The sequence below is a fragment of the Echiichthys vipera genome (assembly GCF_963691815.1).
Source record: "Echiichthys vipera genome assembly, chromosome: 1".
Classification (NCBI taxonomy): Eukaryota; Metazoa; Chordata; class Actinopteri; order Perciformes; family Trachinidae; genus Echiichthys; species Echiichthys vipera.
In genome coordinates this window covers 33,063,329-33,086,358 of record NC_139826.1, presented here as the reverse complement: position 1 = coordinate 33,086,358, position 23,030 = coordinate 33,063,329, and the positions used below count along the sequence as shown (strand labels likewise).

General features: G+C 40.9%; 1 protein-coding gene across 1 annotated transcript in view; it reads right to left on the bottom strand.

The window, feature by feature from the left end:
- gramd2aa (GRAM domain containing 2Aa) overlaps window positions 1–20,479 on the bottom strand; it is a gene marked incomplete at its 3' end in the record, with an annotated part of 36,000 nt that extends 15,521 nt beyond the window's left edge. Inside the window, exons 1-3 of the mRNA XM_083927537.1 lie at window positions 20,330–20,479; window positions 9,183–9,287; window positions 774–831 (exon numbers count right to left, since the gene is read on the bottom strand). Coding sequence (XP_083783663.1) covers window positions 774–831; window positions 9,183–9,287; window positions 20,330–20,469 — 303 coding nt within the window. The 5' untranslated portion in view covers window positions 20,470–20,479. The remainder of the gene's footprint in view (window positions 1–773; window positions 832–9,182; window positions 9,288–20,329) is intronic.
- Between the last annotated feature and the right edge of the window lie 2,551 nt (window positions 20,480–23,030).

Below are 23,030 nucleotides of genomic sequence, written 5' to 3'. Positions count from 1 at the left end.
TCTGCCCGGTTTGCTGCTGTCTGCGGCTCCTGTTTTTGTCTTTCTATTAATAGCTCACGTTAGAGCAGCTCCTGTCCTCAGGAATATGGCGCTGACAGTGGGATACAGTAATGCAGAGGGCTCGATCACCACCGGAGGAAAGCCCAGAGTAAATGTGCAGATTGAATTAATAGGTCAAATCGTGTTAGTTGATACGTTTGTGGTGTGACTGTATTATTTTCACTAGATAATGATGCTCTTAATGTATGTGTCTCATATTGAGGGATGTCTATGATAGTAATTTAGGATTATACAGTATAGCAATGCAGAGCATGTCAATAAACATGATCGTTTATTCTTCGTTCAGTTTTAGGAGTTGATTCTAAAATCTTTCAGAATACTTGAGCTTAAAATATCTGACAATAGTGGGGGGAAAGCAGGGGACATTTAGTCATTTCTCACACACTTATAATAGCAGCATATTTGTTTTTTCTAGCTTGTTAGCAAGTCCTAATAAATGTACATCAGAAAAGATACATAAATAAATACAATGTGCATTAGATTTTGTCATATTGGCTGAAGCTCTTGCATCCAATTATCATTTGCCGAATATTTCAACACTGCGGTATAAAGGTGAGAGAAATGCTGAGTCAAGGAATCACAAAATCTCATCAGACATCAGAGGGAAGGTTTTAACAGGGAGTGCTGCTTTTATTATAGATTAAACATTTAGGTTTGGTTGGACATGATCCAATCACAGTAACGGTTTGGATGCAAAGAAGGACCAGACTCACCGAGCCCCGGTAACATTTCTTCACATCTTCATAGGACAGGTCTTCAATCAGCTGAAACCTGGGATGAAAGGACAAAATACACTTAATATTATAAAGACACTTCTTCTTAAACCTCTCAATAATGATAACTACGGATGTCATCTATTAGAGAAATCCTTCGTCGACTAAAACTGATACAATTTCAATCAACAGATCTATAAAACCGAGTTCCTCCACTGAGAATCGTGCAAAAGCACCACATTAAATCTGTTAAACAGAGATGTGCTCATAGGTCATTCAACATGAAAAAAGCATAAAAAATGAATTACTGACAAAATAAATCTTAGTCAATACCGACCAATATGAACGATTAATCAACTAATCAACTACGATGGGGCTGCCCTAATGATAAATCCACTCTACGCACAATATATTATAGACCTACAAGTCTACTATGGACATAAATAAATATATAGAGCACATTTGAAGGCAGATGAATGCCTTCATCTGGACTGAAGACAGTATGACAAATGGATGTTAGCTTGTGTGCACGTGTACAGCACGTGCGTATCAGAGTATGTGTACATTGCACGAAAATCCCAAAGCTTTCGTGTGACGCGTTAATCATTAGTTTGTGCATAACTGCAGGGACACAAAGGCTGTCACAAAACAACAAAATCACAGATAAATATTGAGTTATTTGAACACAAGTAGTGACCATGCCAGGAGATTATCCACGTCTTTCTTTTTATAGTCAGAATACATTAACACACACACACACACACACACACACACACACACACACACACACACACACACACACACACACACACACACACACACACACACACACACACACACACACACACACACACACACACACACACACACACACACACAGACACACACACACACACACACACACACACACACACACACACACACAGACACACAGACACACACACACACACAAACGCCACTCATCGCCTCAGGAGGAGTCAGAGCAGTGCAGCAGATGTCACAGCATGATACTCATATCTATTGCTAATGCAGACAACCAACCAGCACACAGAATACAGTTTAATCAGACCTTTAAGGAAAATGTTATTGAAATGAACTACTGTTCCAGTTAAGACGCTTTAAAGAGGACATGTAAGCATCCATAAATTCTGAAAGGCCAGACGTTCTGAGGGATTATTTCCTGACAGACACTTCCCTTTCTTCCTGTATCTTTCTGCGAGTGCTGGGTGATTGACAGCGAGCAGAGCATGATGAAACGCAGCGCTGATATGAAAACACTCTGCTCAAGGAGATACTGATAAGACAGAAGCGCTGGCAAAAACCAAATTGCAGCTTCATGTTTACTGTGATGGATATTCTCACTCTGTGGAAGCCATTTTTCATCCGGTGCAACAGAGAAAGGCATCAAAATGCAGGGAGGTTAAGTGAGGTCTTGATATCTTCAACCCTCCAGAATCCGATGGGAATAATGTGAAAGAGGACCCAGGAAGACTGTACACATCGGTTAGTCCTCATCCTCAAAGCTTTTTTGTCTCATTCATTCATTCATTCATTCATCTTCAACCGCTTGTCCCTGTCAGGGTCGCGGGGGGCTGGAGCAAATCTCAGCTGACATCGGCGTGAGGCGGGGTACACCCTGGACAGGACGCCAGTCTATCACAGGGCACATAGAGACAAACAGAGACAGACAACCACTCACACCTACGGCAATTTTAGAGTCATCAATGAACCGAACACCTGCACGTCTTTGGAGTGTAGGAGGAAGCCGGAGAACCCGGAGAAAACCCACGCTGACACGGGGAGAACATGCAAACTCCACACAGAAAGGCCCAAGCCGGGATGTGAACCTGGAACCTTCTCGCTGTGAGGTGACCGTGCTAACCATACGGTATAAAAACCTCCAGTATGTAAGCAGGCGGGGTTATGTTAGAAAGAAATAACGGTCAGATACATCTTTGCTTCGTTTTATGTGTAGACTCTTCTCATGCTACTGCAGAGGTTTGGTGCTATTATGAGCAGTATTAGTGGTTTAAAAAGACGTTTTAATGACTTCACCGTACTGCCCCGAGCTCATCAGTGTTAGCCACGCCCTGTTAACAACACTCACGGTTTTCTACGGTAATAGTTGTTACACGAAAAAAACTTTCTTGACGGCTTATATGATGTACGTGAGTGCCAGAAAAGGCCATGGGATGATTTTACGCCTGAATTACACTTTTTTAAAAACTGACCTAAAACCTAACTTAAAAAGACAAAAACAATTCCCAACATTTCATCCTAACTTGTTGCTCCAGATGTTTCATGAAAACCTGTTTCTCAACATAGCTGCCCAAAGTTCAGCTGGGACTTTAAATATGTAACATCAGCGCAGTTGTCTTCCCCTTGAACAGTGTCCTTCACGGTTTAAACAGCACGGTGCCATTAGGTAAAAACCCTCACTGTGGCCTTAATAGCAGCAGGACTGTCCAAGTCCTTGCTCTGATGCGAGACCCTCCTCTGGGTAAGAAGATAACCTCTGTCCCCAAACAACCCTCCCTGACTCTGCTGCCTCTGTCCATGTTTCCCTCATGGTGGAGATGAGGGAGGTAATGATGAAAGTGTCATAATTATGTCAAAAGAATGATATGACTCCCAATGCCAGCTTTCCATAGCGCTTTGTCACTTACATTGCTTGACGGAAGAATGATTAGGCCTATTTGTTATCAATACATTATTGTTTTTTTGTTGCTGTGTGTTTATTTAATCAAACATTGCCAGCTATAGGCTATCTATTCACTATTTTATAAAGGCAATAAGCCACCTGAGGCTCTGTGTCGCGCCTCACAACGGCCCTTAGCTGTTCTAAAGTCACTGTAAACCCCTCAAATTCAATTGTTTCATGCCTTAAAGCTTTCTGTGGTCAACGCAGGTTTTTAAAGTTTTGTTATACGAAATAAAATATGACAGTTAATACTCCACTTGTAAATTTTGAAGCTTTTATGCGTCTTTAAAATGGCGGTTGCTAACAAGTGGCTAAATACATTTAAATGTTAGCACGCCGTACAAGCGAAATCATTTGGATGATAGTACGTGGTGTAGTTTGTTTATAGCCTTATGTTAGCAACCGCTATTTTAAAGACGCATACAAGCTTCAAAATTTACTTTTACTTTTATTTAAAGTGGGGTATTGACTGTCATATTTGATTTCATATAACAAAACTTCAAATGTGTTAACCACAGAATGCTTTAAGGCATGAAACAATTGACTTTGAGGGGTTTACAGTGACTAGCAATTGCTTTCACGCTTCAAAAATCATGAAAGTCGTGTTAAATTGTGAAGATCATCTTGCTGAACATATCATGTAAGTGTCATAAACTCTTTTAAATCTTATATTCTGCAATAATCCTAAAATCTGATGGAAAAATCCCATTGACTTTTCAATACGTCGACGCTGCAGCTCTCTATGCAACGTAATTAATGCCACAAAACATGTGTCTAACCTTAGTGTAAGGACTACAATATTATACACACAAACACTATGTAAATAAATTAAAGCATAATATTACAACCTGCAAACATTAGAGGCAGCTAACCGCAACATTCAGTGGCTCCCCTTCACATACGGCTGGTTTACATAACAGCAGTTACAACATTATAAGCTTCACAAAGGATGGTTGTGAATTGGACTGTAATTTATTTACAGACATTATTGTGTCCATCCCCTGTGTGTGTGTGCGCACAGTGCTCCTGTATGCTGGAGGCTTCTTTGTGCCTACGTGTAATATGACTCTAAATGTCTTCAAGCATTAGGTAATTCCATTTTATGTCTCTATTGTTACTCTACTATCATCTTCTCCTTCATTCAGAGAACCAGAGAGTCAATGAGAGAACTCAGGCTGGAAAAAGACCCAAGCAGGGTTAAAGTGTCAGAGCGGGATGACAGATGCTATAGCTTCCGTGTGTGTGTGTGTGTGTGTGTGTGTGTGTGTGTGTGTGTGTGTGTGTGTGTGTGTGTGTGTGTGTGTGTGTGTGTGTGTGTGTGTGCATGGGCGTGTGTGTGTGCAGGGTGAAGCTGTTGTTTACAGCAGAGCAGTGCAGCTGTGACAGCACTTTCTGCTCTCCGGCTGGATCTGCTGGAGACACCTCATAGATACTTAAAGTGATGCATCACTTACTTCGCATCACGTATAATCTTCAAAACAGCAGCAGAAAATCCACCATGCAGCCATGCATAACCTCCAAAATGGCAAAGTAGTCTCTTTCCTGCTATATGTTCAACGTAAAAATTTTCTTTATGTCATTTTAACTGTAACATGTACATTTAATACATGTTTTCTATCCACTAAAACATCATATTATGAAGTATTTACTTACAAAACGTACAAATCCTGCATATCATTAAAGGTCCCACATCGTTAAAAGTAAGATTTACATGTCTTTTTTATTATAACATGGCCTCCAGCAGCTCCGGCTGTAGGGTTGTCTGGCGATAGGACTGATGGCCCATTTGTGTGACCCTAATGTAGCACAAGTAGACGTTATATTTCACAATTATTGTTTGCCGTGAGAGCGTTGTCATGGTCTTGACATTTCGGACTACACTTGAAGGCAGCTTTATTTCATAGAGAAAAGGGAAAAATGCTTGGTGCAGGAAACAAACATCAACGGGGACTTGAGTTTTTCACCAGACCGCCTGATCCCTGCTGAAGCAGGTCGAGGTGCTATATGAATAAAAATACCAAAACACTCAGTCCACAGAGAAACGCACACAGCCCGTATTCAGAAACTGTGTCAGGACTGCTGTACGGCTGGATGTCACAGCTATACTATATATATAGGTAGAAAGTGCAGCTACAGTCATTTCCCGGCTGCAATTATGGTGCAGAGCCGCTGAGAGTGCAGATGCGGACAACACGTAAACACTGACCAATCAGAGCAGACTGGGAGTATTCAGACGGACAGTATGAGAAAAATAATGTGTTTTTTTAACATTAAAGCATGTAAACATGTATGTATGTAAGTATGAACCTGAAAAATGAGTATATGACCTTTAAATGTGCGTCCAAAATACATTTATAATTTACCTTGAAGTCAGAATTCTTAAATAATTTCAATGCAGTTCAAATGATAAATAATCCAAAACCAAACTAAATCACAGCAGGTCATTAGATGAGTTGAAACGCCGCCCTCTGTTTAACCTTTCCAATATTTCATTATTTTATGCTAGATGTGCAAATTCATCATTTTCCTCATTAAAAAATCCCCCTCCTAGAGAAGACATCCCATTATCTTGTGACCGTGTTATGAACAATAGTGCATGTGTGCTGCTGCTCTTTCTGCCTGCTGGTTGCTGCCTATAAATGGGCTCCACAGTGGCTCTGCACTCCCAGGTGGAGAGGAGAGAGTGATTATTAAAAACACGGGCAGCTCTTTGGGGACTCACCGGCTCTCCAGTCCTCGCTCTCGCTCCATCTGTCTCTAGCTTTTACACAAGATCCAGGTCTTAATCAATAGTGCTGCTGCTACAGCTAGATGCTAGGTGAGTGTAAGAGGAAAACTGCTACAGGCAATTCCCATCACGGCTTTATGTAGGAGAGCTGTGAACGTGGTGTGTCAAGGTAAAGCTTTTTATTTATTAATTTATTTACAAAGGGTATAAACAAGGTCATGCAGGGATGACATGGGAATATGAGGGACAGTCGCCAAAGACACAAGCTTCACCAAAACGTCACTGAAGGTTTATTTCGGACATTATTCAGAGGGTTTCAAGTTAATTCACAGGCCCCGGAGGAACCAATTGAATTTTTTCAGCTGAAGTAAAAACAAGAAAAACACTAAAGCAGCGTCTTCATAAGGTTTTTTTTCACACAGCAGCAGCAGCAGCAGCAGCAGCAGCAGCAGCAGCAAAATAGTTTGGTTTTTCAGGTGCCAGGGGGCTTAAATAGATCACAACGTGTACATGCAGTGCACCTCAGTCTCAGTCCTGCACATAAGCTGTAATAAAGCGTAATAACCCAAAAATTGATCACTACCATCTTTTCAGAAGCTGTGGTTTGGAAATTAATCTAATTTCTGTGTGTGCGTGCGTGTGCGTGTGCGTGTGTGCGTGCGTGCGTGCACATGTGCCTTTGCCAGTGTATCTCAGTGCCCTTGGCTGTGAGGCTGAGTAGTGAAACTAATTACAAAGCTCAAAGAATCCTAAATTGAATCCCAAATTAGAAAGCGAACACCTCCCATCGGTGGCCGGCGTAGGAGTGGACTCCCAGTCAATAATTGAGCTGGAGGAGAAGAAATTGGGACTGAGAAAAGTGACTCACTATGAGATAAGATAGGAATAATGAGGGAGAGGTACAGGAGTTTAAAATCAAAGCATCAGATTCATAGATCAGAGTTCTCATTTGAAACAGTTTCTAAGATTTGAATATTAAACCCCTTTTTTATCATTATGTGTTTTGTTCCTACAGTGGACCAACACACGCACCTGTGCGCACCTACAGGCTAATCTCTACAGCAATCACAAGTTCCTAATCAGCTTCATATCAAGTAAAGCAAATGTTTATCTTGTTATCTTATCAAACAATTATCCAAGTGTTTTGTCGTCAAATATTGGGACACGTGGACCGGAAGGTTCAGCAGCGACTTCCGTATGTCTGGTAATTTCCTTATTGGCGATACATACTGTGTACATTAAGGGCAAATCAAACATCATCAGGGAGAAAGTTCAGTAAATTGTAGCGCACATTTTGGTAATGTTGCATTAACTATTTAGAGGGATTTGATGGATCTGTCAAAGCTTTTCTTTCCCATTTCTAGTCATTCATCTCTAATAAACATTGTGTGTTGTTAGGTGCCTATTCCAATTGTAAAGGTTTAGAGTGAATAAAGGTTTAGAACATTATAATAAGTAAACAAAGGCCGTTCTCATGCTCCATAAGTTGTTGCAGTTGACATATTTGATATTATTTTACCTTCCGAGAATTGACATTTTCTACAGTGAGGTCAAGTTTAAAAATCTGGTCTCGCTACAATGAATGTCTATGTCTCTCTGGACTGACATCACCACACATGAATATTAGTGGGCTCATAGAATCCACAAGAGTCCCAGCTTTTACAGTCAGACCCAATTTCTGCAACTGTAAGACTGTTAAGGGACACCAGTGGGCAGAAATATCGAAATACACCATTTTAGAAGAGGCGAAAAGGACACATTTGCACTGCGGGAGAAAAGCAACATGGGTTTCGTCCCATTTAGAACTAGGATTTAAAGGGGAGACTCGTAGGGACCCATTGATCCCATTTTCATTCAGATATCATGAGGTCAGAGGTCAAGGGAGCCCTTTGAATATGGCAATGTCAGTTTTTCCCTCGCCTAAAATTGGAGCTTAATTGATGAGTCTAAAATTGCCCGTAGGTGTGAATGGTTGTCTGTCTATGTTCGTCGCCTGCGATAGACTGGCGTCCTGTCCAGGGTGTACACCGCCTCACGCCCGATGTCAGCTGGGATCGGCTCCAGCACCCCCCGTGACCCCGACCCCGGGATAAGCGGTTGAAGATGAATGAATGAATGAAATTTGGAGCTTTATTTAGCCCTCATCCCAAGCTAGCATGATATGGACAATTCCTCAGATTATCTGGTTTAAAATGTTTTAAGCCAGGTGCTAAATGTAGGAGAGTGAACATTAGATGCTTATATCGTGAATTGTTTGCTAAGTCATCAGCCATAACAACATTATAAACCAGTGATGTGTGGTCAGCCTGATTTGATCACTTGTCGTGTCAGAGCGTCATGTAGCTTTATACACTTAAATAAACAAATATTTACCACCTGAAATATCACACGCAGCAACGGAGGAGTGTTAAGGTGAACTTGGCGCTGCAAGGGGATAAAACTAAAGATACACACACTGCTCTCTGAGCGCTGCAAGCTCAAGACTGACAAGTGCATAAAGTCCCTCCCGGTCACGGAGTCTACCATGCATCAGCGCTAAATCCCATCCCGGAGCAGATTCCCCAGGATTATACTGCTCCTGCCTTGAATCCTTCTTATATAACGCACACATTCTGTCTGCAGACACACAGACATTGTGCATTTGAACACAAAAAAAACCTATTTAAACACTAAGTATATCTACAGCAATTTACATTTTCAAACCATATATATCTTCTCACCAGACCTTTGGGGGAAAGGAAAGAAAAACGCCCTTTGTGAAATCTCTGTTTGTGTGCGTGCGTTTTCCCATTGTTTGACATCAAATACAGCTGAAATAAAAGCACAAAATAAGTACTGTGGAAACAAATCTCCTGGGGCTGTAACCCATGACCATGCACAGGATACAGATGGTGTACGGGGAAAAGAACTGTTGCAGAGCAGTGTGTGTGTGTGTGTGTGTGTGTGTGTGTGTGTGTGTGTGTGTGTGTGTGAGATTTGCCTGAAGTGGCCGTGTGTGTCGTCGTCCTTGGAGTGATCCAGGTCCTGTGTCGGGAGCAGGCCTGTTTCTTCACTCTGCTCCTGCTGCTCAGTCATGCTCCTGGCCCTAAATACACAAACACACAGCTCCGTGTTAACAGCAGGCACCTCTCCGCCGGACCGTCATGTACAGTACACTTGTGAAAAATGGTGTTTGTTTTCGCCTCCGGGTTTTGGCTTTAAACGAGAGCGTTTACCTGAAAAAAAGGTTTATGGGGCAAACAAGTGGACTCTGTCTTCAAAATCAACACGGCTGTGATGCAACATTCAAAGTCTGATTCTGCAGGTTTACGCTTTATTAATAATCTCTACTCAGCAAAATAAAGCGTGTGTTCTTGTGATTGTGTAAATGAGGTCAGCGTCTGCTCTCTCTCCCAGATGTGTATGGAAATAGAGCAGAGGTTGTGCAGATGGCTGACCTGATGTACTGCTGCGAGCTGACTCCAACACTTTTTTTTCACTTTCAGCACCAAAGAGATCTTGAAATTAACTTTTACTGAAACCAGAAAAAGAAGAAACCAACCACCTGAAATTCTGGGGAAGAGGTGAGATCATTTTCAAACCAGGAATTACATTTTTTTCCTGTTGGCGGGTGATTGTGAGAGCATGATACACACACTAACATGAAAACACGAAGGAAGAGCTCAGCTAAAGCTCTCCAGACCAAATCACAGCTTCACGTTTACTGTGATGGATGATGTGGTTCAGGTCATTTTAAGGGCTTTGCTCACGTTGTTTTGCATACTAATGGCAGCAAATGGCCTGAGTGAAAACAAGCCGCGCATTCTCCATCTATAATGAGAGCACAATGGAGATCTAGATCACTACCCCCACAGTCTTAGTGGATGACCTCAATGCAGATATGTTTAGGGCTGAATCCAAATGTCTACTTCAACCATAGACAAGTTAGCTAACTAGCTATATCCACTACTTAGCTAATTGTTAAACTGTGTAACTTTTATCTAACTTACTTTTTCCAAGTCCATAATATTCCACAATATTCGGGGAGTACCGTATTTTCCGCACTATAAGGTGCACCACATTATAGGGCGCACCTTCAATGAATGCCTTATTTTGAAACTTTTTTCATATATAAGCTGCACCGCATTATAAGGCGCATAGAATAGACGCGACAGTCAAGGCTGGGGTTACGTTGAGGATCGCCCCTAAATTCATTGATGTTAAGTTTGCGTGCTAGCGCTGTTGCCTTCAGTCGAGTAGTGATTGCACGGACACTTCTACTTGCTGCTCTCTGTTCAACAACCCACTGTTGGAGTTTGTCCTCCAACTGAAGCCATCTCGCTCTGTTCCCTCGGAAACTCTGTTTAGTCTTCTTTACTTGGCGCAGGTCATCTTGTTGCTTCGTCCACTTCCGCTCCATTGATTCGTTCATGTTAAACTCACTCGCTGCTGCTCTATTCCCGCGTTCTACTGCGTGACTAATGGCCTTGAGTTTTAACTCTGCGTCGTAAGCGTGTCTCGTAATAGGAGCCATTTTGGGCTCTTTACACAAACACACTAATGGAAATGAAACGGCACGCTTCACACAGTCATATATCTCAACATGCACCGCGCGTTACTTCTTATACGGGGGAAAATAGAGTCGGCGGCTGCTCACCGTAGTTGAGAGACCTGTTGTGGCTCAATATTGGTCCATATATAAGGGGCACCGGATTATAAGGCACACTGTCGGCTTTTGAGACATTTGAAGGTTTTTAGGTGCGCCTTATAGTCCGGAAAATACAGTACATGTACACCTGGTTGGAAATCACTTATCTAGTTGATAGACTAAGATTTAGCTGGAACATTTCACAGTTGTAACGTCCTAAATGTGTCCCGGTTTCTGTTGCAGTCAAGAAATCTACGGGGTGCAGTCGGTGTGAATGACAACAGCTGACAGGAAGTTGACTAAGAGGGTGTACGGTGTTGTCATAAACCAGCACAAGTGCTGGGAACCTTTAAACAATCTATTTTGATTCTTCCTCCCATCTGCACATCAACACCGACCTGCCCTGTGCCATATTTTCCTCTGGGAGAGGAGAAGTTGTTACCACCACCTGCCCTGATATAATTACAGGTGCTGATGGAAATAGGCTCCTGCATGCAGTTTCCAGTGTATTATCTCTAATTGGACAGAAGCTTTGCGTCAGCCGCTGACCTGTTCAAACAACAAGGGCTTCCTGGTCCTAAAGGCTTTACATCTGACTGGTCATCTGTGATCACAGAGGGTTGAATGGGAGGTGAAGGGCCTGTTATAATAGATAAGGAAAGGGTTTGTGCTGTCTTTCCACCTTAAGCCTGGGGTTAGAAAATGTATCTGATCCCAGATGTGGGCCTAAGGGCAAAATGGAGCCGTGTGGTGCTGTTTCAGTTCAGAAACAATGTTCAAAGAGGCTGCTTGAAGTTGTGCTCAGCTTTTTTTTTTTTTGCAAGGAAATGGCTGGGTTATTTTAATCAGATTCCCCAAATCATTAGCTGAGGGCATGGAGAATATATAAACAAAGACTTTGATAGAAGAAACCACTACGCACAAAATCATTGAGATGCATCTTTAACAACATATCTCCGTGGTTTATTTATAAGTGAGTTGGATTTACTTTGTAAAATGTAATAAGGACTCAATCATTTCCTGAACTTTTTTGAACTTCCTGAAATTTTGTAAAAGTCATTGTTACACACAAAGCTTTTTAATGACAATAAAAGAAGCATTGCATGTTTTTAGAGCATATATATAAACAGTATATAACAGCAAATCACATATTTTGCTGCACTTTTTTAAAAACATGAGCTTTGAGATAAATGTTCTGCCTTCCAGGGCCATAGCTAATGGTTCATTTTCAAACGGAAACCAGTGCGCAGGCGATTGAAGTATTGACGGTTAGTCACCTTATTTTTAGTTACGGCTTTATGGCCCTTTACCTGACAGCTGAGTATGTTTTTGACCCCTCGCTGTCGCAGTGTCCACTGTGTCTGACGGAACAGGGAGTTCATTCCTCATTCACAGAGTGTTTGCTTGCTGTCTAACACAGTTATTGACACAGACAGCCCTGGGACAAAAAAATCTCTGTGTGAGGGAAACACATTTTTAGCCATGAAGATATTTCAGTCTTTGGTCTTTTTTAGTCTGTGCCGGTTTGCGGGAAGTGGAACTAAACACATGATCAAACACGAACAATAAATGTTGCTTCAGTTACAGCACGACGTGTGATTTCCTCTCTGTTGTTATATTATTGTCTGCTCTCATTGTCTTCCCTACTTTTGGCCCCCTTACTCGGATTACACCCATTTTCAAAGTCAACCTTCATTTTGATCTCAACTACACACCTGTAAAGTGTCTTGACTGTATCTTGTACAGTTGCGACCCCGTTGTGGCGAAAAAGCCTCGGTGTTAGTTCCCTCTACAGTGGGTGTCTCCAGGACCCCATTACACACACACACACACACACACAGACAGACAGACAGACAGACAGACAGACAGACAGACAGACAGACAGACAGACAGACAGACAGACAGACAGACAGACAGACAGACAGACAGACACACACACACACACACACTAACAAAATGGAGAATGCAGTACATTCATATGGGAGACACTTTTGTTTAAGCAATGTTGTTGTTGTTGTTGTTGTTTGTTTGAAATGAGACAACAGTCTACAAGGGGTGTTTAAGTACAATCTGTAAATGTGAAAATGAGCTGCGGGGACCATGACGACCCCAAGCTTCTCAGTATTTGTTCACTGTGTACCGAGTGTAACAAGTCTGCTGAGTGATAATTTCATCAACCACAAATGACGGTATTTAAATTAGATTAAACCTAGGACAGGTAGATTATTTGTGGCATAGCTGGGCAAAGAAATCCAAAATACTCTTTCATCATATTTTAATTAAATTGTTCTGAGAGAAAACTTGACTTCAGTCTTTTAAAAAACCGAGCATGTGACAAGAGACGATGAGAGAAGAGAGAGAGAGAGAGCAGAGAGAGGGAGAGCTGCATGAAGAGGTCTCACTCTACTCCAATTTCTGTCTTATATTCTTTCTTTTTTTTTGCTCTTTACCGACTGCAGCTTTAAGGCTCTTATCATGTCAGTACATACTGTGCTTTAGTGGTGCATATTTCTAGACACACTCACAATTACTCAAATTACCACAAAACGATTGCCACACGAGGAACCCGCTGGGGCTTCGCTGTGGCAGTAACTTGTCTTGCCTGTTGGCAGTACAGCCTCGTGGGACAGCCAATGGTTATGCTGCTGTGACTGACCTTAACTGTGAGGTATAGCTCCCTCCACTATCCACCTGAGAGCTGCAACAGGGAGCCACTGTAGCAAAGGGAAGTGGAGCGATGTGGAAAAACTTAGAGGCTTATAAACAGGAATGTAACTTAATCCATTTACATCAGGAGGACCGGCTCATCTAAACAGTCATAACACACCGCAGTCACAGGTTTCATATTGGAAAAAAAAGTACCCTTTCCGCAAGACAACAACACACACATGCATATATAATCTAACAGTGACTTTATAGTAGAACAGAGAGGTTGATCACGGGCCTTCGATCCTCCCTTGTGCTCTTCTGACAGATCTTTTAAACATGAACGTTAACTGACAGGCCTCCGCCTCACTCTCCGTCTCTCATCCTCCACGTCCTTTTGTTGACTCAGGAGGAGACAAACATTTTGTGCGGTCACAAGACATCCTCCAATCCAATAAACTATAATCTTGTTAAGGTTGCTAGTCACCGGGATTGTTGCTTAGGAATAACTGCACTCTCTCATTCCCCTGTAGCCCTGCATGTCCCACAAAGTTGTTGTCAGTCAGTGGCTTTCCTGAGGTTTCGCAGAGTACTGCGGCAAATAAACAAGGTAAAATAAACACTAATTAATATAGAACAAACTTGTTTTATGTACAGGATTGTATTGTAAGCAATGTTGTCGGCCTTGTGTAAGCAAAGGTTTAATTTATCTGAAAAGCTGACAGAGAAAATTAAAGTCTTCTCTCCTGTGTGTAAAACTACCCTAAAGACAAACAACAGTGTGCTTTTAAAATAAACGAATCCAAAATAGATGTGAAAAGGTGACTTTGAGCGAGCATCATTAATGTTTTTCCCTGGATTATTTTCCCCCTTGAACATTAATTTTATTTGATCTTCGGGTGTTTCACAAACAAAGACAGTCTATGTGAGACTGCAACAGAAGCACCGCCTTTGGACTCTGCACCCTGCGCTGCTTGAGACCTCCTGAAATAACCTCCCCATTGTGCAAGCACCTCAAAACAGCCTTTGATGACACAAGTGTGATTTCAAGACACAAGGCTCCAAATGTTCTTCTTACTGAAGACTGGAGCAAATAACACTGTTTAGTGTGAAAGGCAAAAAGGATTTCATGGAGGGATAGTTTTGTAAAAAGCCAGTTTCTTAAGTTAAGTGAAGGAACCAAACATAAAGTCTTCTATTGGGAAGTAGCAGGTACCAGTAACACTTTTGGTTTAAGTAACATTACATACTGATGCAATCTATGGGTCCGCGCTCTTATATCTTATAAAATAGCAATAGCCTACTGGACAAAAGTCATCACAGTTCACTCACATTTAACACTTTAAATTAGACCACATAGATATTTTATTTTATATTGAAATGTATATGCAACAGAAGCTGCTTTTTAATATAAAAGCAGAAAACTATTTTGAAATAAATACAGAGTCTACTGTACATGGCATAAGGGACAACAGATGATGATTAATATTAATTCATAATTCACATGTCATAATGAAATTGCACACTTGTGTTCATTTAAAATGAATTACTAGTTGACAAATGTTCTACAACACTCACTGTGTTAATGACTTTTTTAATTTTAATATTGTTTTCAATTTTTTAATCTCAAAGATGTAAAAAAGAAAACAGAAAATAATAATATTACACAACTAGAAAGCATAGAGAGATACATGAATAACAAATACTTGATTTTTTTTGTGGGAAGAAGTAAACACCTATTTAATTCCACCTCTTCTCCATAAGTCATTGTTAGTTAGGTAACAGCTTCCTCTGTCATACACTGATTTGATTTTTATTAATTATGATTCTAACTATTATATATTTTTTTTCAAACTCAACCAACTTCTTTTAACTTTAGTTAAGAAGTTTCTCACAAAATACAATTTATTTTTTATATATATTCCTATCAAATATATGATATAAATTAATAATGTATGTAATAATTCACATGTTTATTTAATTTAATAATTTAATAAAAAATGATAAACCTATTGATATAGTTTACTATCAAAACGATAAATTCACTCAGAATTTAAATGTTTAAATGCATAAATAACAAAAAATAACAAATAATAAGTAAATTAACTAGAGTGGAAAAAAGGGATATTAAGACAAAATCAATAAAAATATAAATAAATAACAAACAACGTTCTGTATATATATATATATATATATATATATATATATATATATATATATATATTAACTTTTGGTTTGAATATATACTAATATAAAACATCACCGTCCACTGATTCATCTATAGTCTCACGTTGATCCACATGTGCTCTTATTTTTTAAATCTTTACCGGAAGCCGCACTCCTAACGGCTCTTAACGGCTCCTACCTGTAGCTTCACGAGCCGCTGAGACGTTTTCCTCCGTTTTGTCGCCTCGTAGCTCCGCGAAACTCCTCCGCTCTTTGCTTCATGTCTCAGTCAAATCATTTTATGTTCTTTATATCCACGAAACACGGACGCAGAAGCTCCAGTTAGGGCAAGAAAAGGTCCCGAAAGCTAAGAGCCCGAGAGTGGCGCTGACGGAGCTGTGACCTCCGCAGAAGGGTGTCCTGTGTGAGGTGGGTTGAGCTTATTTACCTACAGCCCAGTGCGGCTGTTTACACACTGACAGGGGATTAAACTGCGGCTATTTTCTCCCACTGACGCCCACAATACTTTAAAGACTGCGCACTGTTTACCACTTTTATGTAAAAGTCCAAAATGTTAGCATAAAAAAATCAAGTTAAAGTATTCAGGAAGTTACCCAACAGGGCGCAACACTAACTTTTAGATGTGGTTGCCAGGCAACGGCCAGGCATCAGCTTTTGGTTGATGAAAACTGAAAATATGGTTGCCCATTTTTAGACACCTTATATTTTGAGTAATTAAAGGTCCCATATTGTAAAAAGTAGAAAAGCTCGACTAAAAAACCTTAAACACCAATATGAACTTGAAAATTAGCATATGTCGCCTGTATCAGCCTATGAAAATGTGATATAAAGGTCCTAAAAATACACCATTTTTGTCTTTCATTCAAGTTCATCTGGCTCTTGTGTTTGGATCATCCGTGTTTTGCGTTATTTGGGCAGCATGCTTGCTTAGAAAGTCGATTCAAAATAGAAGCAAAAGTTGCAGCGGGAAACGCGATCGATGCAAAATTCACATCAATTGTGTGTCTGCGCCAGTTGAAATATGCACGCTTTGCCGTTTGCTGTCCCCGTTTTAAGTGTTAGCAACCAAAGGCAGAGAAGTGGTTGGAAATTCCTCAAGATGGTTGTCAATGGCAACCTGGCAGCTGTTAATGTCGAGCCCTGCGAACGGCGTTAGCTAACGTAAGCTAACGTTAGTGTTAGCTCACAGCAGCTAACGCCGGTCACTCACCAGGACAACTGCCCAGTTCTCCACTGGTTCTCCTCACACCATATCTCAATTTGATTCTGGCCGGCTCCTGGTGTCTTGGACCCTGGTCCGGCTCAAAATTATACGGCTGTGGCCCATCGTATGCATTAAGAGGACACAATTTCAGCCTCTTGTGCATCAAAACTAGTATTGTTATACATGATTATAATTGTTCGACTCCCTTCTCCTACGTCACATCGGGTTGGTTGTTTTTTTGATGCAGAAGTAGAATTTCTCAACGAAAATGACTCCAGATGTCGCTATAACGTCTATTTATGTATAATTTAGTTGAATTATAGTTTCTACATCCTTTTCCTACACATTGATTAACAGTGGTCTCTTACCTGCAAGTTGCTCTTTAAGTAAACGTAGATGTATTATCAGCAAAATGAAGGCTACTTTTAAGTATCAGTACTAAAACTCCTTTCTAGTAATAGGCTGATACATCAGCCGGCCGATATTATCCGCCGATATTTGCGTTTTTTTATGTGTTCGGCATTGGCCGATGCGGGCTGTGCGTTCGCCGATAGGTTTTGCCCGGGACTATTTAGGGACAGGCGTCCACAGGCAGCTCTGTGTCGCTGGAGACGCCTTTTTATAAGGCCAAAATTTTTTTCCTTTTTTTTAATTGAGACTTGTTACATTACATTACATTTAGCTGACTCTTTTATCCAACGTGACTTCCAATAAGTGCGTTTAACAATTAGGGTACAAACCAGAAGAGCAAGTTATTAAGTAAGTGCGGTAGCTTCAAATAGGCCTCTCTATAGAGTGCTACATATAAGTGCTTTTTTTAATCTCTTTTTTCCTTTAATCATCTCCTTAGCCAAGGTGCAGTCGAAAGAGACGCATTTTTAGCCCGCGGCGGAAGATGTGTAGATTTTCTTCTGTCCGAGTGCCGATGGGGAGCTCGCTCCACCATTTGGGAGCCAGGACGGCAAACAGTCGTGACTTAGTCATGTGACGCCGTGTTCCTCTCAGTGAGGGAGCGGCACGCATTTGCAAGATAACAAATGTTAGAAGCACTTGTTGTAATTTTTATTATGTGAATTGAGGGAGCAAAAGTAGAGTAAGCTCCAAATATCGGCTCAAGAAAAACAGAAGTCCGTATCGGCCGTCGGCGAAGGCTGAAAAAAATCCATCTCAGTCGATCCCTACTCCTTAAAAAGTGTTATATTAATAAAGAATAGCCTGTGTTATTCTGATTTCAACATTAATGGATCCATGTTAGAGTATTTTAGTGTTGTAGTTTGTCTATTTGGAGCCAATTTGAGATACTTTGTATTCTCCAGCAGTGGTTCTCAGTGTGCCTCGAAATATATGTATATACTGTATGTTTTCATAAATGGTGTTCCTTGTGACAAAAACAATCTTTATTATATCACAAACCAAGTTTTTTTTTAATGTAAAAAGTAACTAGTAACATTAAAATGGAAATAAAGTCCAAGTATGTCAAAATTGCACTTGAGTAAGTTTACTTAGTTACACTGAAAATTAGCATCTGAACATACTTGGAGAAAAGAAAGTACTCATCATGTAGAATGGCTCGTTTCAGAATAATTCATATCATATTATTGTATTATCATTATTGAGGCATTAATGTGTAAGGGTGGAGCAGTGGGAAGCTTGTCTTAAGTCTTAATTATATTAACTTATAATGGTAAAAGGACATTTGTATAGTCCATCACTAGACTAAATTGTAAAGCATTATATATATGCGTTAAATATATATGCATCAGTGATCACTCAAGCGCTTTACAACACAAGGCAGCATTCAGTCCCTCACACCACAGTCATGCACGGACCGCAGAGGTATCCATGCAAGGTGCCACCTGCTCACCAAGAGCGATAAACATTCACCTGCGCACTCGACGCGACAACCCACCCATTTGGGGTACGGGATACACCGACATGTGGAGGGGCCGAGGATTGGTATTCCTGTTAGTGGACAACTCTTCTACCTCCTGAGCCACTGCCACCCACCTTAGTTCATCAGAATGTATTAGCAGGAAATACTCAAATTAAGCACACTATGCAGGATTTGCCCCTGAATTATATATTTTCTAGTTTAAATACATTGTTTTTTAACACGTAAATCATCACTGTCCATTATAAATCTAAGTATGCTGTACATACCGTCATATCCACCTGCCACCACATGTATTTAGTCCAGCACTCTTTGCCCCCTGCACTATTTTAATAAATATTTATATCTGTACATAGTCAAATGTTTGTTTACCTTGTTCAGCTTTGTTGTCCTTGTTTAGCTGTATGTCTATTTCTGTAAATACATTAAGAACAACAAAAAAACGTAGTGAAACTCCTTGTATGTGTACACACTTCGGACTCTTTAGGTTTTTTAAAGAGAGCACCAATCATGGGTGAATTCCCTGCGTGAGAAACTGCAATAAATGTTTCTAATATTTAAAGAGAGGAAATGTGTAGAATCATGATCAAATACCCCAAAATGCTGACACAGAAGATGACACCCGTCAAAGCAGCCAGCTGGCATGATTACTCAAACTGAGCCGCCCTTGCAGTGATTTAATCCCTTCACTTTGTTGTATTTTTTTTCATTTGTCTTTTATTTTGTCTCCCGTGTACGAATGTTCCCATCCGATACCCAGAAGTGAAAACTGTGGATTATGCGAACACAAACTGGGCGTCTTAACTGGTACTGAAGAACAGATGAAATAAATCAGTGGATATCGCTTCAGAGTAACATTACCTTTGTTTCGCTGACTCTTCTATTCTGATATAGTTCATTTCATATCTCAATAACGACAGGATATAGCACATTTTCTGGTTATTCAACAAATAAACGTGAAATAAAGCCTATGCTTTTATACTCCTGTGTGAAATAAATACTTAACAAATGAAAAATGCTGCCTGTTTTCTCATTAAGTGATAATACAGACAAAAAATGTTTCCGGATATACACTGATATACACTTAAATGCTTGCATGCGGACAAATAGTGTGACGTAAAAGCAAAAACGCATATTCCCTAGAAGTATTTCCATCAGATTTTGAATCAATTTGGATGAATATCGCGATAAATGGTCACGATATAATTCCATTGAAAGAAGATAAATCATCATATTGCATTATCGGACAGCCGTTCTTCAGAGTAAAATATCTCCTTTTATATACATGTCTTTTTTTTTAATCATTATTTTTGTATTTTAAGTATTTTGTTCTAGATGCACTAAATGTAAAACAAAAAATCACGAGGGACATCTTCCTGATGTTTAAGTTACTTTTCCATCCACGTCCCATTTGGCTCAGTTCAAACCATCAACCGTGTGGTTCAAACGTCCCTCTCACTCTCCACATCTCCTCTGTGATTGGTCGAGACGGAATAAGAGCCATGAAGCACCTGGATTCACCTCGTCAGTGACAAGCATGCCATGTGTACTTCCCGTGTGGTGCAGACTGACCTGGCTCTGCCGGCTGCTATCCTCTGACTGCAGTTACCATGAGGGTGGTGGTAGTGGGGGAGCTGGTAGTATCTGTCCTGGCCTGCGGCCTCGTCGGCGGGCAGGGCCTTAGGGCTGGCTGCGTAGATAGTGCATCCCATGAACACCTCCTCGAAGTCACCCTCAGTGTCCTGCAGCAAGCGGAGAAGAGCTGTCCTCACGGTATCCTTCCTCTGAGCGGCCTGTCCTGTCCTGATGCCAGCCAGCTGCTCTGTGCAAAAGCCATTGGCTCAGCACATTGCTATCTTAACCCCTCCTTCCCTCTGAATCTCTCCTCCAGCCATCCTCTCTCTCTCCCTCTCTCCCTCCCTCTCTCCTCCCTCTGCAGAGCTGAGAGCATCGAGGATAATCAGATTTCACATTTACACTCAACAAAATCATCCCCAGCGTAATCGCCCCCTGTCACTGATGTTGCATTATGCTAATGCATAGCGCACACTCTCAGTTCAGGAGCATTAGGGGCGGTTAAAAATATCCTGACTGACTGATAGGAGTCAAAACCACCGCTGTTCAAACACACCGTTAGGGTTGTAACCATTGATCCATTTATTCTATCCATTACGGTAATTGTCCAGTCTATAGACCGTCATAAATTAGTGAAAAATGCCCTCACCAGTTTTCCACCGGTCGTTAGTCAAGACCAGTGGTTATTAAACCTTCCTTCAATAATGTAGCCCCTTTAAAATTCTTTTCCATCCAAGTTCCCCCTGACCAGTGCAAAACAGGTTTGGTTTATTGCATGTGTTGTTGCAGTTGACGGCTTAGGACAGTTAACCATTGCATTAGAAATAGGAATATTCAAGATAAAATGTGGTTTATGGAACTCACATTGTTATTGTATTTATTGTCCTATCCGGCTTTTAAGAGGTGATGTAACGCCCTTTCAAAATATGATTTCCGGGTCCAAGCCTTGTATTTCTACAACGCCGCAGTGTTCCCCGTTGTTTGAACAGATCTTTAAAAAAAACAAAAAAACGTAATTGTCATTTTACCTCTTTCTTATTGATATAAAAGGTGTCTAACTGACAAAGAGGTGATCGTAATTGTTCACGAGTTCGGCCGTTTGGATCCGGAAATCGTATTTTGAAAGGGTGTTACGTCAGACTTAACAGCCGGATAATTCATTTAGGAGTTACTCATGACTGGATTTGTTTTTTAATAACATTTCACAAAGATCCACTGTAGTACTCAGTACCCCTATTTGAGAAACACTGTTCAAAACCAACGCGTCAAGTAAAGCAATCGAGTCCTTAATCGGATCGGATGGATCTACAAACAAGATTGATGCGGCTTTAAACAATAATCTAATCAATGCACAGAGTCTAGGCAGCGTTCTGAACAACTGATCTCTTGATGTCCGCCTGTTGATCCTGTGACCTGGAGTTCTTTGGCCGACCCCTTTCCCTCTTCCCTCGAGGGCTCCATGTCAGCGCTCGCCCGGTTGTGTTTGACACTATCTTACGTAGTGTGTGTCTGATCCATCACCATCTTCTTCTTCCAGTTTGATCTTCAGCTGGTAGTTGTTGTGTCTTTGTCCTGCTCAAGGTGTCTGCGCCAGAGACAGAACTAATGTAGTTTTACATTGAGGTTGATATTTTATTTTACTTGTATTGCTTATTCTTGCGTTGACATCCGCATCTGTACCTCCTGATCCTCCCCAGGCCAGTACAGGACTTAGAACCTGCTGCCTTCAAGGGTGAGTGGTTCAACACCGGTTGCATTCATCCTCATGATGTTTGTCTTTCCATGATGGATGTACTCATGAGGAGGTAGCTGCAAGTGCTGTGGTCTAATGGTGCATATGATGGTGGCTGTGACGACAGTGCCAAGCGTGCAGAGACTAGAGATCATCCAGCTGTTCACAAAGTCCAAAGTGGATTCTGTTCTTTCTTTGTTCAGTTCTCAGTCCATGTGGGATGGCTAATAGAAACAAGAATGCAGATAATAGGGAATCCTGTTGGACCCCAGTCTTGATCTGGGACTGGTTCGTCACTCAGCCTTCATTTATCACTCTGGATGTAAACAATGCTGGATAAAAAAAATGATTTGCAAGGATTAAATGCACTGTTAGAGCTCAGGGAGTTTTGGTTAGAAACTCTGAATGTAACGGACAAGGAAACTCCTCCATAGCACCTTTAAGTTGAGCACAGAGACTTTCCTCCATTCACAATGAAGTAACAATACACAGAGCACATGCTTTAGAAAAGGAGGGGATTTAAGAGATTAGTTGATTATGACAGTTTGTGTCAATTCTACTTTCTTTGGTTTCAGGACTAAATGCTGAAACATTTAAAAATAGAAAAACCTCTTACAATTTCACAAAGATGCACAAGGGTTTCCTCAACAGCAGCAGCAGCAGCAGCAGCAGCGTATACAGTACATTCATGAAATGGTCTGTGTATTGAGTTGTGTACCTACACAGGTACAGGAAGTTGGTCTGCAGTGAAACGGGCTCAAATCTGGCATTTAATCCAGCTCAGACAGACTGTGTCCTCTTTAGAGACACTGCTCTCCTGTGGCCAAGTGCCTCAGTGCAGCTGCCATATTCAAATGTGTATTTCTAGCATCATTATATTTGACTTTTCCAAAAAAGGGACATTGAAGCTGAAGAACATGTTTCGTATTTGCTGAAACTGTCATTTTATCCTGGCAGCAAAATAAG